This window comes from Oxyura jamaicensis, chromosome 1, assembly GCF_011077185.1.
Source record: "Oxyura jamaicensis isolate SHBP4307 breed ruddy duck chromosome 1, BPBGC_Ojam_1.0, whole genome shotgun sequence".
Taxonomy (NCBI): Eukaryota; Metazoa; Chordata; class Aves; order Anseriformes; family Anatidae; genus Oxyura; species Oxyura jamaicensis.
In genome coordinates, this window is record NC_048893.1 from 94,382,170 (window position 1) to 94,396,229 (window position 14,060).

Consider the following 14,060-nt stretch of genomic DNA (forward strand, 5'->3'; position numbering starts at 1 on the left):
CCTTCAATGGGCATACACAGATAAATGTTAAAAGAGTAAAGGTTAAGCTGCCGTGAGAAATGTATTTGCAAATTCTCCTTTTTAAGAGTTAAACACATTGTTTTCCTTAAAGACCACCTATAGGCTTAACCACAATGCAGGACACTAGTCCTCCCTCTTAACAAAGTAATGCTGTTCTCTGACATATTTTTACAAAGCACGTGGCCAAATAAGCCTTTCTAATTAAAACATACATTTACATATAGTAACCTCGAAGGCTTGTCCAAGGAAATGTAGCATAGAAAAGGAGGAATGTGTTTTTTTCCACCACAGCTAAGTTTTCACTCTGTTATTTGATGCACCCCCATCACAGCTCAAGCTGGCATAGTCAGTCTTCACACCAGCCATCAACGTCTATGTGAAAATGAAGAATATCTGCCAACCCATCTTAACCTCTTTATGTGTCTAGAATATCTCTGCACTGGTTCTGAAGAGTTGACAAAACTTTTCCCAAATGCCTGTTTTTATATTGTTGCTAAGTTATTGAACTGTTCAAGTCTGGTTGCTTCTTAAGGGTGATCAGTCAGTCATTTGGGGATAAGGATCTGAAAAAGATTTTCATTAAAAAAACATCATTTCAGAATGTTTTCTTTTTTTTACAAAAAAAAAAAAAAAAAAGATCAGAACTGAAGAACTACTACTAATAAAGCCTTATTTCTTTTGGATTTGTACTCACTCGTACATATCCTACTTTTCTTCAATGTTTCTCTTGTGAGTTTACCCTATGGAATAAGATCACCTCTCTGTACATCATTCTACCCTAAGAATACCTACAGCCTCCACCCCCTCTCCACACATTTACCAGACAGCAGCCCAGCTCCATGCTCTGCTCCTCAGTTAACATCAGGTATGGGACAGTACATGCTGTCCCTGGTTTTGAGCTACACACCAGTTGATAAACTAGGCAGTGGCAGCTGGTTGTCCATCTGAAGACCACAAGCAACTACTGAGCTGAGACAGACCTTTTTCTTCAGCACAGACATTATTTTGGTACTGTCTGAACTCTAATCACATCAAATATATTATGAAATAAGCAGTAATGCCCAGTAGGCTCAATTCTGTTTCGCATAGCTAGTAATCCATTAGCATTTTGGATTGCCTAGAGTGACTGAGATCTCCACATGCATCTGATGCATCACATGCAGGAGACCCAAGTCCTTGAGGAGCAACAACTGAAAACCAGGCAGGATACTTAAGGAAGTCTAAAATTAAACACCTATTAGACAACTAACACCAATTAGACAACTGAATTAAGCCTACTTTTCCCCCGGGCACAGTGTGTGATTCTGCGTATACATCTCTCATATATTTAAATCTCTGTTTTGCACAACCAAATATATCAACAGCAAACCTTTTATTCTTCCCAGCTGCTGATTTTAACACAACTTGCTTAATTTGATTGAAGTGGGCCAGTAGGTTCAAAGTTAATAAAAAAGGATGAATGGGCCAATGCGGGCTAACAACCAGCTGTTTCCTTGCCTGAACTGAGAAGCACTTATCAGCTCCTGAACTGCCGGAGCATACAAACACTAATTTATGGCAAACTGGCATTGTTTTCCTTAAAATGCCACATTGTAAGATGTGGTGTTTTAGGAGCTCATTGCTAAGGAGTTAGGATATCTCTTGCAGCCTTGGAATAGCAGAGGGTGCTACTTTTGAGCTATTCTTCCATTCAGAAACAAAGCTAAACACAACCAAGGCAATATCAGCTTGTTCATCATTCATATGCTGTTGCAAAACCTGATTACTCTGCATTGCATGCAATCAGTTTGTATCCAAATCCATGTCTATCCTCACATTTTCTGCCTTCCCAGACTAACAGATGCAATGGTTGGTTTCACCATGAGCCTTCTGTTAAGGTGAGATGGAACAGACCATGAAACTGAGAAAAAGGCATTAGCGTATCACGAACAGCAAAGTCTGAGGGGCCTTTCAAGACTGTCTTGTCTGATACCCCTTGCTCAAGCAGGGTCAGATAAAACAGTTTGCTCAGGACCATCTCCCTCTTGGAGCATCCCCAAAGAGGGAGACTCCACAACCTCTCAGGACAGCGTGCGCCAGTTCTCAGTCACCGTCACAGCATGTTTTGATGGAATTTCATGTTTTTCAGTTTGTGCCCCCTGCCTCTTGTCCACTCAGCAGTCTCTGAGCAGAAGGTAAAATGTCTACATGTGGCTTTACAAGTGAGGCTCACTGGGCAGTTACTTTTTCCCTTCCAACCCAATTAACCCTGCCTGGTCAAGGGACTGTGCTGACCATAAATACAGCAGTGGCTCACAGTCCTTTCTGATCTTGCCCCTGAACATATCACGGGCAGCAGTCTTTTGCCTGGATTTCCTCACCATGTAACTGGTATTTCACTTCTCACTTCCCTCTGCAGCACCCTGTTCATGTGTTTTTTTTGGAGATTAATGAAGCCAGAAACACAAAGTCAGTCCTGCCATGGTGCCTGGCTTCTGTGCAGTGCCTTGCAGCCAGTGCTTCCATCTGCAGTGTTGCCTCCCCATAACTCTCTCTCTGCCCCTCATCTTGCCACTCCACTTACCTAGCTCCAGGTGATGGGTGGCTATAAGTGACTACAGCTTGCAGAGGTGTGAGGAAGAGAGTGCTTTTCTGCTGCATCCTTGTGTCTCACTGACATGCGGTCTTGTGCTACCACATGGGGAATTTCAGTCTCTATTCCAGTTGTGAGTGATTTCATCTGGTCTTGGGTTAACTGGAAAGCCAGTTACCACTGTCTCTTTTACTTCTGTAATCACAATACTTCTCTTCACGCTGGATCCATCACCAGCCCTTGACTCTCACTGATGTTCCTGCCAACTGGGAATGGCAGGGGAGAGAGAAGGAGACTTTGTCAAGTCTGTCTGACCCCACTCTTCACCTCCTTGTGGAAGGGTTTGAATGACTTGTCATAGAGTCTAAGTGGCCAGGCTAGAGTCATACACAACACGGAAATTTATTCTACCTGTCTCCCTTTCTTTGAAGCAGGCTTCAAGCCTATCCTCTTTCCCTCTATCAGAACCTACAAAGTATTTATTCAAGACTATGCCAGCAGCAACAATTCATTAGTGACCCTCTCCATTTAGGGCATATTAAATATTCTGCTTCATAAGGAGGATAACATTTAATCACTTGTACGTCCAAAATATAAGTATCTGTTAGCACAGAATAATGATGTGGGCCTTATGGATGCTGCTTATGTTAATGATGCGGACTCCTGAGAGCTCTCCCTGCAGTTCACCAAAGCATAGCACAAAAGACTCTCTCCAGAGCCCTGCCCACAGGCTTTCACTGCTGAAATGTTAACAGTGAGTACCTGTGACCTTCTGAGTATGTTTAGTGACTCTAAATGTCATTGGGAATTTTCAAGTTATTAGACATATTGTAAAGTTTACTTTGCTGGATTTTGGGACGTATGTTTTCGTACAGTAAGTTACCCTGAATTCACGTGAGCTTATTTTGCAGAAACAATAGGATTTTCCCAAAGGTCATTGACACTGTACGCATGGCAGAGGAACAGAGAGAGGCACACACTAAACAGGTTCATAAAAGACATATTGTGCAAACGATTGTAAGGCTTATGTATAGTTACAGATTCTGCAATAGCAAAATATTTGGCATCATTAACATTACAAGAAATTATTTTCTGGAAATCATGTTTTGGTCTTAATAAAACTCAGCTCTAGTTAGTGATAAGATACTTACAGAACAGGATGGATTTTTGTTGAGAACCAGAAGTAGTTTTCCACATAAAAACTCCACAGGTCTGGAGTATTTTTTCACATACCATCTTGTAAATTGCTTTTCTTATTACTTTGGGAAATTAGTTCACTTTTTTTGATCCATCCTAAGTTGTGTTTTTAGTGGAAGCAGCTGTCAGTTAAGCATTCACTTCTTACATGATAACAAACAATACATCGGTCCCCACCCAACAGAAGGAAATAGTAAGAGAAGACAGTTCAGCATTGTCTGGTGCCTCCTTGCCTCATGAACACACCTTCAGTCAGACAAGCAGTGGGGCTGAACTGCTTCTACCAAGGGCCTGCTTCTACCCTGTGCAACCCCTCGATCACAGTAATGAAAGCACCAGGAACCCGCACAGGTAGCAAAGTGTCCAAGCTCATGCAAAGAGAAGTGTAAAACTGATACCTGTCACCTCAATAAGCCCCATCTGATTTTCAGACTGCAGCTGTTCATACATAGCCACCGGGGCAGTGCAAGCCAGAGACACTCAACAACTTTGCAGATCAGGCATCCTCTATTCATATTCCTAAGCAGGAATTTGGAAGTTGAACTTTAGGCAACTGAGTTTGAAAATGTCTCTCATAAATTTTTTAATACTGTACACGGTATAATGTAGAGGCTTGAAATGTTATTAGCTTTGAGAAATGTTCTTGTTTAAGTAAATAACCATTTTATTATTGTGGTAAGTCACTTCAGACCTGTGTTGGTGCTGATTAATGCACTTCTTAGATGTGTGGCAGGCACCAGAGGTATCCATTAATTAGGGCTGCCGCACAGTCTGCCATGTCTTATTGCTTAATTAATAAACATTAGCTAAGATATTGAACTTTCCAAGGAAACTAGTGTACTGATGAACAGATTGTGCTAAGAGCCTGGCTTGCTAATGTTCGTGTGAGGAAAGGAAGATTTATTTCCCATGCATTTGGTTTGTAGAACAGCTGTGAGTGAAGTCTACTGGGACACCTGTTAGAGGCCATTGTATAAATTATTGCATGTTGCAGAACTACAGTATTCCAAAAGAAAAAGAATATTTAATGGATTGTAGTCAATAGGCAAGAAAACTACTGTAGCAAACAGAATAAAAGTCCCTACTCTGATGACAGTTTCCTATACTAGTAATAATAACTTACCCTCAAACTTTCTTTGAATCCAGAGATATGAAAACACTTGGCAGGCACCTGGGATTGGCTCTGTACCATGAGGTGTGAGCAGCTGCCTCTCTCTCCTGGTAGATTTTTCGGATGTCAGCAGGGCACAGGGACAACATCCCTCTGGGCTTTGTTCTGCCTCTGTCTCATTAAAAAATCTGTCAGTTAGCTTTCAAAAGCAAATTCTGTATTACTGTTAATAATGAAACTACCAGAAAGATTACAGCTTTGTTTTCAGATACCATTTTTTTGCCAATTTGAAATTATTTTTAAACTAAAGAATATATAAATTGTATGTTGTAGTCCATAAGCATTTTCAGATATTTTTGGATAATTAATATGCAATATTAACTTAGTCTTCAACCTTTACAACCGCCTCTAGCATCAGACAAAAATCATAAAACATATTTAACGAACTCCAATGATTGATATCATCTGTGTACAAAAATATATAAAAAGAACGTTCCCCTTTATAAACATAAAAGTCTATGCATTTAGAAACACAGAAATAATTAGTTAACTTTAAAAATACTCCCTTTCCCATATATTTTATATTCTCACTTGACAGAAAGATTTACTTGTAAAAACACAGCCTGCCCATTTTACTCACCTTAATGCTGACCCACAAGACCTACTAGTGAGTTTTAAACATCCTCATCACTGAAAAGAAACCTAAAGCTTTTTTTCTCCGTGTTTGATTGCAGTACGGAATGTTTTACTACTTTTCACATCCATCAAGCATTCATCACAAAACCAGAACAAGAGAGCAGTAATCAGCCATTTTGTTAGCAGACTTAGGGCTTGGTATGTACTGAAACTAAGCTCATGTTCATATTCTTTCAGGCTGAACTTGATGGGGCATAGATTTGCTAATGTGGAAAGATTTACACTGATTACTAGAGCTTCTGCTATATCCTTCTCGTAGATAGAGACATTTAGCCCCCTTCATGATTAATGTGGTGCTGCTTCAACCTTGAAGCTGTTGAGGAAAAATGCATTTAAAATATATTAAAATATATAATCTTTGCATACTAAATAATTTATATATTGCCCAGAAAAATTTAATGCTTCTCCTCCTCTTAGTTGATTGGATATCTTAATTCCTCTGTTCAGAAACAGGTGATATGCAAGTAGCAAAGTGAGTAGAGAATACTGAATTTAAAAGCTCCAGTTCTTCCCTTGACACACGACTCCCACTGCAGAATTTGCCACCTCTCATCACATCTACTCTACTTCTTCAACTCTAAAAATAATGCCTGCCTCACAGGGATACTAATGAGCAATATTTGCAGTTTATTTTTAAAACATTCTTGTATCAATGAGAAATTATAATTATCCCAGTAACAGCTGGCATTTCCCTTTATACTGAAATGTTCCTTTTGAACAAGAGAGGAAACAAAATGGGCTATAACTTCTTTTTCAAAGACATCATGAAATAGAAGTGTGTCAGAGAAAATACAATGTCTGCAAAATTGTGGCTGCATTTGCTTTTTTCCTGAATAATTTATTTCAGAAAAACCTCTTCAGCTCTCCATTGTTGTGTCAAGTAAATACTACATGTCCAATAAAAGAAGAGAAGCTTTTCCTCTCCCTTAAAAACAGAAAACATTTCAGAAATTCATCATTTGCAATGGGTAGAGTTAAATGTAAAGACTATGATATCTGCATTTCTGGGCTGCAGAAGATTGCAGCTTCAATGACAAGTAACACCTCAGCTATACCCCGTAGTATAATAGGCAGCTAGGTTTTATGAAGCCATGTCTGACAGGCTGCTCGAGATACTAGATTATTGGCAGTTTTGTGAATAACGTTTCATGCATGGGGGATTGAATTTCACCCACCCTGAGTCTGTAACGGGAGTGTCTGAGAACATTTCCCATGGTAGGAGGTAAGGGCTTGGAGGAGATATTTCCCTGGCAGCCTGATGGTATTTTTTCCAAGTGCAGCCATTTTGGCAACCCAGCTTTTAAAGCGTTGAGGTAAATCCCAGGAAGATAAGTGGCCAGGAAGGCAGTTGGAAGCATTATCATATTGACCTATAATTTACCGGTAGATGTCACCGCCGTATGTGCGTGGCTATCCCCATCTGTATGCGTGCAATCTGTATGCACTCACAGGTGCATAAAATTCGGAGATCTCTGTGGCAAATTATACTGCCTTTTGAGTGGTCTGTCCTCCTGAGGGCTGCCACTGATGGCTTTGAAATTTATCCATAGAAATCCAATTCCCCATGGTGTTGAAACACATTTGTCATGCATTATGTGTTTCTGCCAGGGTGCAAGGGGGCTGTATACTGTAGGATCAAGTCACCTCATTTTAGAAAACTCAGGCACCCCACTGTGTACAGTAACAAGATTCTTGTTCCATTCTCTGCCATGCCATAAAGGGGATCTGAGGTCCTAATGGGGCTTCATTACTGTTATTTATTTGCATAATGCTTGCAGCATAAGCATTAGGCATTGCTAAACAGAGCCAACAACATTAATTCAAAATTCAAAAAAAAAAAAAAAAGGAGGATATATTCCAGGATAATGAGACTGAATATATTGAAGCTACAGCTAGTGCTATAAAACATTGCTTTGCTGTAAATAGCTTAATGTTCCCCCTTCCAGCTGCATTAATATGTCTGCAGCATGTACATACATCTGCGTGAAAATGATAAATGTCTCCTTAAAGCAGAGTGGGTATAAATGCAGTAGGTATGTTTCTCATAAGTACGCTGTATTATTATAAATATTGTGTACAATCACGCGTACTTTAAAGAACATTTAGCATTAGTTAGATTTTTCTGTGGAAGGTTATATGCGTGTGGTAGGGTTGCTTTTTTCTTAGCTTTGTTTTTGATCAACTGTATATTATCTTTCCATTCTTTTACGTACAAGAAAGCACAATTCTGTCATTTCTGTCAACATCCCCACTGCTACCATCATTCATTCCAGAATCTAGTGAGCTTTCCTCTTGGTTTTTAAACTTAGGTAGAAAATCCTACCAAGTTTTCATGGACCTTACCTAGTTTTGCTACTTCCTATTGTGCTGTTCATGTCATTTCAGACAATATTATTTATTATCGGTGTTACTAAAAATAAGCTTCCAATCAAATGTAATTTTTCATGCATGTCCTTTATCTATAACATCAAATCAGTTTCTTTCTAAATCCAATGTTTTCCCACGTCTACTGAATCTGAAAGTTTCACTCACTTTAGGGTATATAATATAAACCAGAATTTTATTTTTTTTATTATTTTATTTTATTTTGTCATAAACAGCTTGGATGTTCAGTTTTTTTTTAGAAAGGCTGTGCAAAATAATGTTGTGCTTTGTTGTAATTCTGTGTGAGACGTTGACTGAATTAGTTGTACTCTAAGACCAGTAGAAGCATATGATCAACAAGTAAATTTGTGGGATGCTCCAATGTGCATTTGTAGTGCAACATGTTGTCAAGATGCAAATATTAGAGCATCCCGGTATGCAGAGGCCATTTGAGGTTAGTTTTGTGGCCCTGTGACTCCATTCATTCCATCAACCTGCAGGTGGAAGAAAAAATGATGTTTACTAGTTCTTTCCCCCTCCTTTCTTGGATGGTCAGAGTCTAAAAAAGTGTCCACTGTTTCATATCCCCAAAAAATATTTCCCATGCATCATGGGGCGTACTTTCATGATTTATGCTCTTCTTGAGCCCATCTATGCTCTCTGTAGGAGAGCATCAGTCACACTCCTGCTAGCCCTGATTTTCTGAGTGAAGCTCCAGCAATGCATAAGCGAGGGTGGCTGTACCATTGTTATCACTGGTATCTAATTTTCAGTTTTACACTGTCTTTTCAGCATTTAACTGTAATGCCCTGTAATCTTATACTTGTTATTTCTTCAGGTTATCCTGTCTATTGAAGAAGGTTACAGGCTTCCAGCTCCCATGGGCTGCCCGGCTTCTCTTCACCAACTAATGCTTCACTGCTGGCAAAAGGAGAGAAACCACCGTCCAAAATTCAGTGATATCGTCAGCTTCCTAGACAAACTGATCCGCAATCCAAGCACCCTTCATACCCTAGTGGAGGATGTACTTGTGTAAGAACATTTTCAGCACTTTCCCCTTGAATATGCCATGGTGGCCATCATTAGATGTTTTAGAGTATGACGTAGGAGTGGGAGAGAGTGCCAAAGTTCTGAATTGACAGTGTTATGGGGGTTTCAAATAACGTTGAGCCCCTTTTGAGGTTTGTTTTATTCTTGACGCGCTGTTGCAAAAGGACCTTTTTTCTCAAGCCATGAAAATTACAATGGGCAATTTTCTTTCTTTTTTTTTTTTTTATGAGCTCTGTTCACTGTCTATCTTTAATCTTCGGGAATCTTTGTTCACTTTTTTGGTGCTTTTCCTAAGTGTTTTTCTCTTTGTAGTATTTTTTTTGTTGTGTTGTTTTTTTTTCTTCTTCTTCTTCTCCATTTAATACCTTCAGCCTCCGTCAGACAGTGCTCTAGCAATGTCTGAAGTGCCTTGGAGTAACTTCCTGCAGAAAGTTATCTGCAGAAGAATGGCACTGGTGACCAAAGAGAGATTACTCTGTTACCATTGTACAGCAAATTTTTGATGGTGTTGTCCAAAGCTTTTTCTGGTAATCATATTACAGAAATGAATGCAGCCACAGGAGAGGAAAGGCCATAGTTGAGCACTTTTCAACTTTTGGAAGCTTAGCAATCTAAGCTGTGCCTGGGTAGCAACTGAAATGAGTGAAGTTAGAGCCAGCCTTGCTGACCTCATTATCTGAAATACAACTTAAGATAAATGTGTTTTCTCAGAGATCCCCTGGGCTTATAAGGGATTCTCAGTGCCCAGGTGAGTCTTGCTAAGAACCTCAGTGGGATAAAAGATTCATGATAGTGTTTGGAGAAGGGATGAAAGATAGGGAAAAGCCTGAGGCTGGTGTATTGCTGTGAAGGGAGTGGTTTCTAGGAATACCTAGTAGGCTACAGCCATTCCACCTACAACAGACTAGAGTGGCTTGTGGGATTTAATGTCCATGCACAAGATTTAGTGGCCTCTTGCTTTACATATATGTGTATGTGCATGTAAATACATGCATATCACTTGTTACTTGTACATGGGTCACTCTATTGAGCATCAGTGATGCATTTTTTACTTATTTTTTTAAAACATTACTTAAGGTTCTAAGATTTTAAGACTCATGCAGTTGATCTTTTATTGTGCTCACCTGTTTGGGAAAGTTTTTCCATTCATTTGGAAGTGCTTGATGCAGTTAATCTGAATAGTCACTGTGTTACTATTAATTTAAAAGATCAGCAGTTATGCTATAGGAATTGTACAATCATAGAATAAGTCAGACTGGAAGGGACCTCTGTAGGTCTGTAATCTAGCCTTGCACCTCACAGGGTTCTCCAGACTTCATCTCTGTATAATTCTGATGATATGAAAGAAAATCCATGCATTTAATGTACTCAGATTTGTGATTGATGCTCCCCATGTTAAGATACTAGGGTGTGTTGCCTCCTACGTTTTACATAAGTTATATTCCATCACTCGATGTTAGCTGGCTTTTGCTGAATATATATATATATAAAGGCTATTGTAAAGCTTTTATATACAGCTGTATGCTTTTCTGCATTCTATTGCTACAGTTTCTCCACACAAAATGTACAACGTCTGTGGAATTTTTGTGAGCCCTCACCAGCATGGTACACAATGAATGGTACACTAGAAATACGTGTCCCCTGATTGCTTTTTTTTCCATCTTTCCATTTCAGTTGCAACAACAGTAGGGAAAAGAAGTGAAACAGAAACTCAACTAAATTAGCTCCTTCATGTTTATTTGCTACGCTATATAGTTCTGTGTAAAAGCAAAGATATAAAATGTTCTTGCTTTTTTAGGTTTAGTTTTGTAGCTGCTACAAACAGTGTTCACATTGCATAATGGTATAGCAATAAGAAGCCATTAGTATTATTTTACAGGAAAAAAATGTAAAAATCATCTTGCTGTATGTTAATATTATTAAATTGCATCTCACATGAAATTTTGTTTTCTCCCTACTTTAACTACTGTGTTTACAAACAATTACCATCCTGAACGGGTAAGAACTGCAAACAAACACTGTGGTAACAATAAGAACAGTGGCATAGGTGTGTTCCTTTTTGTTACTAAGTTGCAGTGCTTTTAAAAAAATGTATTGTTAAAGAAGTGAAACTCTGCACACTAACATGATTTGTAAGCTTTAGACAAGGGGTTAAAGAGAACCTCAGTTAAGAACTGACCTTTACATCTCAGTGTTCCCATTCATTCCTTCTGCCTTTTATTAAAAATAATGTCTACCTGAGTAAACCGAACATCATATTTTATATTGCTTTGGTGACCTTTGTGTTTTGCTTCTACAGAATGCCAGATTCACCTGGTGAAGTTCCAGAATATCCTTTGTTTGTTTCAGTTAGTGATTGGCTGGACTCCATAAAAATGGGTCAGTATAAAAATAACTTCATGGCAGCAGGTTTCACAACTTTGGATATGGTTTCAAGAATGAGCATTGAGTAAGTATGTAATCTACTGTTCCTGTAGTGACTGATCTGAATTTGTCTGGTTGCTGCAGTGACATAACTATTGTGATATGTGGAGCACTGCTTTCATTTCCTTTCATCCCTAGGCTAATAAAAGATAAATACAGCTTTTACCAAAACAATGAAGGATAAAGTTGTAATTAGACATTGGGAGGTTCATTCTCTGACCATACCATGCGCTAGCAAAGCTTAGGCAATGAGCATCCTTAAATGTTTCCTGGGTAATCAGTTTTGATCTGGACCACTGAAATCTAGGCCACTGAAATCAGTGGCAAAATGTTGTCTTACTTTGCTGTGAACATCATCAAGCCCAAGTGATTCCTCACATGGAAGTTGTTCCATACCTTTCTGCCTTTTTTCAGCCACCTTCAGTTTCATTACGTTTTTTAAATGAAAACACGGGTTTGCACAAACTATGAATTAATACGGAAGCATAATGATATTGCTATGAGAGCTGTATTGCTCTCCATTCCCTTTGCATTCATTCCTGCTCTTTTATGTGATGCTGGGACTTACCTGTGTTAACAATGGTAATTGTCCGTTTAGATTCAGGAATTCTACACATGAAGTTAGAACTGGTTTTCTACCACGTGTATCACTTTACGTTCACCTACACAGAATTTCATCTACCGTTTTATGGCACAGTCAGTCGTAGAAGATCATTCTAGAACTCTTCACAGCTGGCCCTTTCCTTTGCTACGCTGAATAATTCAGCCTCACCAACTGACTTTTTCACCTCTTTGCTCACCTGTTTTTCCAGACCATTTACCAATTTGTTAAACGGTAATCTTCATCATTATCCCAGCATAGGTCCCTGCAGATTTTCACTGATGACTCCATTGTAAAAACTGACAATTTGCTCTTAAGCTCCTATCTTTTAACCAGTTATTTATTCATGGAAAAACTTTCTTATGACATAGCTCATTTTCTGTATAAACTTTTGATGAGGAACCTTCTCTAAAGCCTTTTGGAAATGCAAGTAGAGTGTATCAAGTGGATCACCTTCATCCATATGCATGCTGACTCCTCCATAGGAAGCAATTAACTTTATAAAACAGGACTTTTCTTTGCAAAAGCCATGGCGACTCTTCAAGTAGATCATTATTCCAGGCATCTACTAATTTTATTCCTTATTATTGTTTCTATTCTTCCCTTTAATGATTACAGGTTCACAAGTCTGTAGTTCCTCAGACCTCCTCTGGAAGCTTTTTATTTTGTCTGTCACCACTCTCCGTGCCTCAGGCACTAAGAAATGTTTAAGCAAATGGAATGAATTGGTATCTCTCTCTCTCACATCCCTATCAGTATTTCCACTATTTTATCCTTGAGATCCTTTAAAACTCTTGACTAAGTACAGTCTTGTTCTGAAGATGCTGCTTGTTTTTTTCAGTTTGTCCCATAATGTTTCTGGCAATCACTTCCACTTCAGACAGATCCTCTGACAAGTCCCCCATAACTGGCTCTGTGAGTCACTCTCTTCCACGGTGAATGTCAACACAAATAATTGTTTAGTGGTCAGTCTTTCAGTGCTCTTTTATTTCCCAATTAAAATTAGACTCTACAGACATGCTGACTGGTTTCTTCTACCCCATGAGTTGACAGAAAGTTTTATTACGAGCTTTATTTTTTAAGTGCCTTTGACTGGTTGTTCCTGAACCTTTGTTTTGTCTGCCTTGCAGTGTTGTTACCGATAATCTGCTTAAGGTTATCGTCCTTTCTACTTTCCTCTTTCAGATAACACTTCAGATTTTTGAAAGATGCCTTCTTTCTTCAGATAACCTTTCTGACCCTTAGCCTGCTACCTTCTTTCTGAGTTTTATGAGGCCTTTTTTGATAAGTGCTATGCATTGTTCCTGCATTTCTAACCACCACTCCACCTGCAAAGGTTTATTCTCCTTGCTGCTTCTTCTAGGCTTCTACAATGCTCACTATTTTTTGCATAGTCCCTGCTGATCTTAAGTGCTGTATATTATCACCCATGTGGATGTTAAGCCTAAGTACATAACAGTTGCTGCTATCTAGTGGCTCTTCATCTGCAGGATAGAGCCAGGTATCTTGAACTGCAAATGTGGAACTCGTAAGGGTCATGCCTCAACCCATGAGATCCATTACTAGCTATAATTGTAAAGCAATTTTTGAGGATATCTAAACATGCAATGTCAATGCCATGACCTATTGCAGTATTAGTACAATTGACAGGGCATAACCAAAGCTTCCTGCCCTCACCACCTCTGTAATCTTCCTCAGTGTATTTCAGGTGGGGTTTAAATGACAGCCAAACTGGTGGCTTGTGCTGGATGCTAAGGGCTGTTGACTTCATCCCCGACAGAGTCAGCCTCTGCAGGTGTGCCACCTGCTCTGGGATGGAGAGCTGGATGAGATGAAGGAAAACTGGGAGGGATATTCTTAAATGGCACTTTTTTTTTTTTCTTTTTTTTTTTTGCCTTTTAATTTGGAATTGATAAATGCAGAAAACTTGAACATCTGCAGCATTCTAGTTTGTCCCACTCAGGAAAGTAAACTGTCCCTAAGTAGAGCAATTTGACATATGTTTATATTCTTTGGGGAAAAGA

The 14,060-nt window shown here is 39.0% G+C and overlaps 1 protein-coding gene across 4 annotated transcripts in view; it reads left to right on the forward strand.

Annotated features, from left to right (window-relative positions):
- The window catches only part of EPHA6 (EPH receptor A6), a 511,169-nt gene that overhangs the window by 486,415 nt on the left and 10,694 nt on the right, over nucleotides 1-14,060 (forward strand). For all 4 annotated transcript variants that reach the window (XM_035315198.1, XM_035315200.1, XM_035315199.1 and 1 more), the window contains 2 exons: nucleotides 8,800-8,993; nucleotides 11,311-11,460. In XM_035315198.1, the coding sequence (XP_035171089.1) occupies nucleotides 8,800-8,993; nucleotides 11,311-11,460 (344 nt within the window). The remainder of the gene's footprint in view (nucleotides 1-8,799; nucleotides 8,994-11,310; nucleotides 11,461-14,060) is intronic.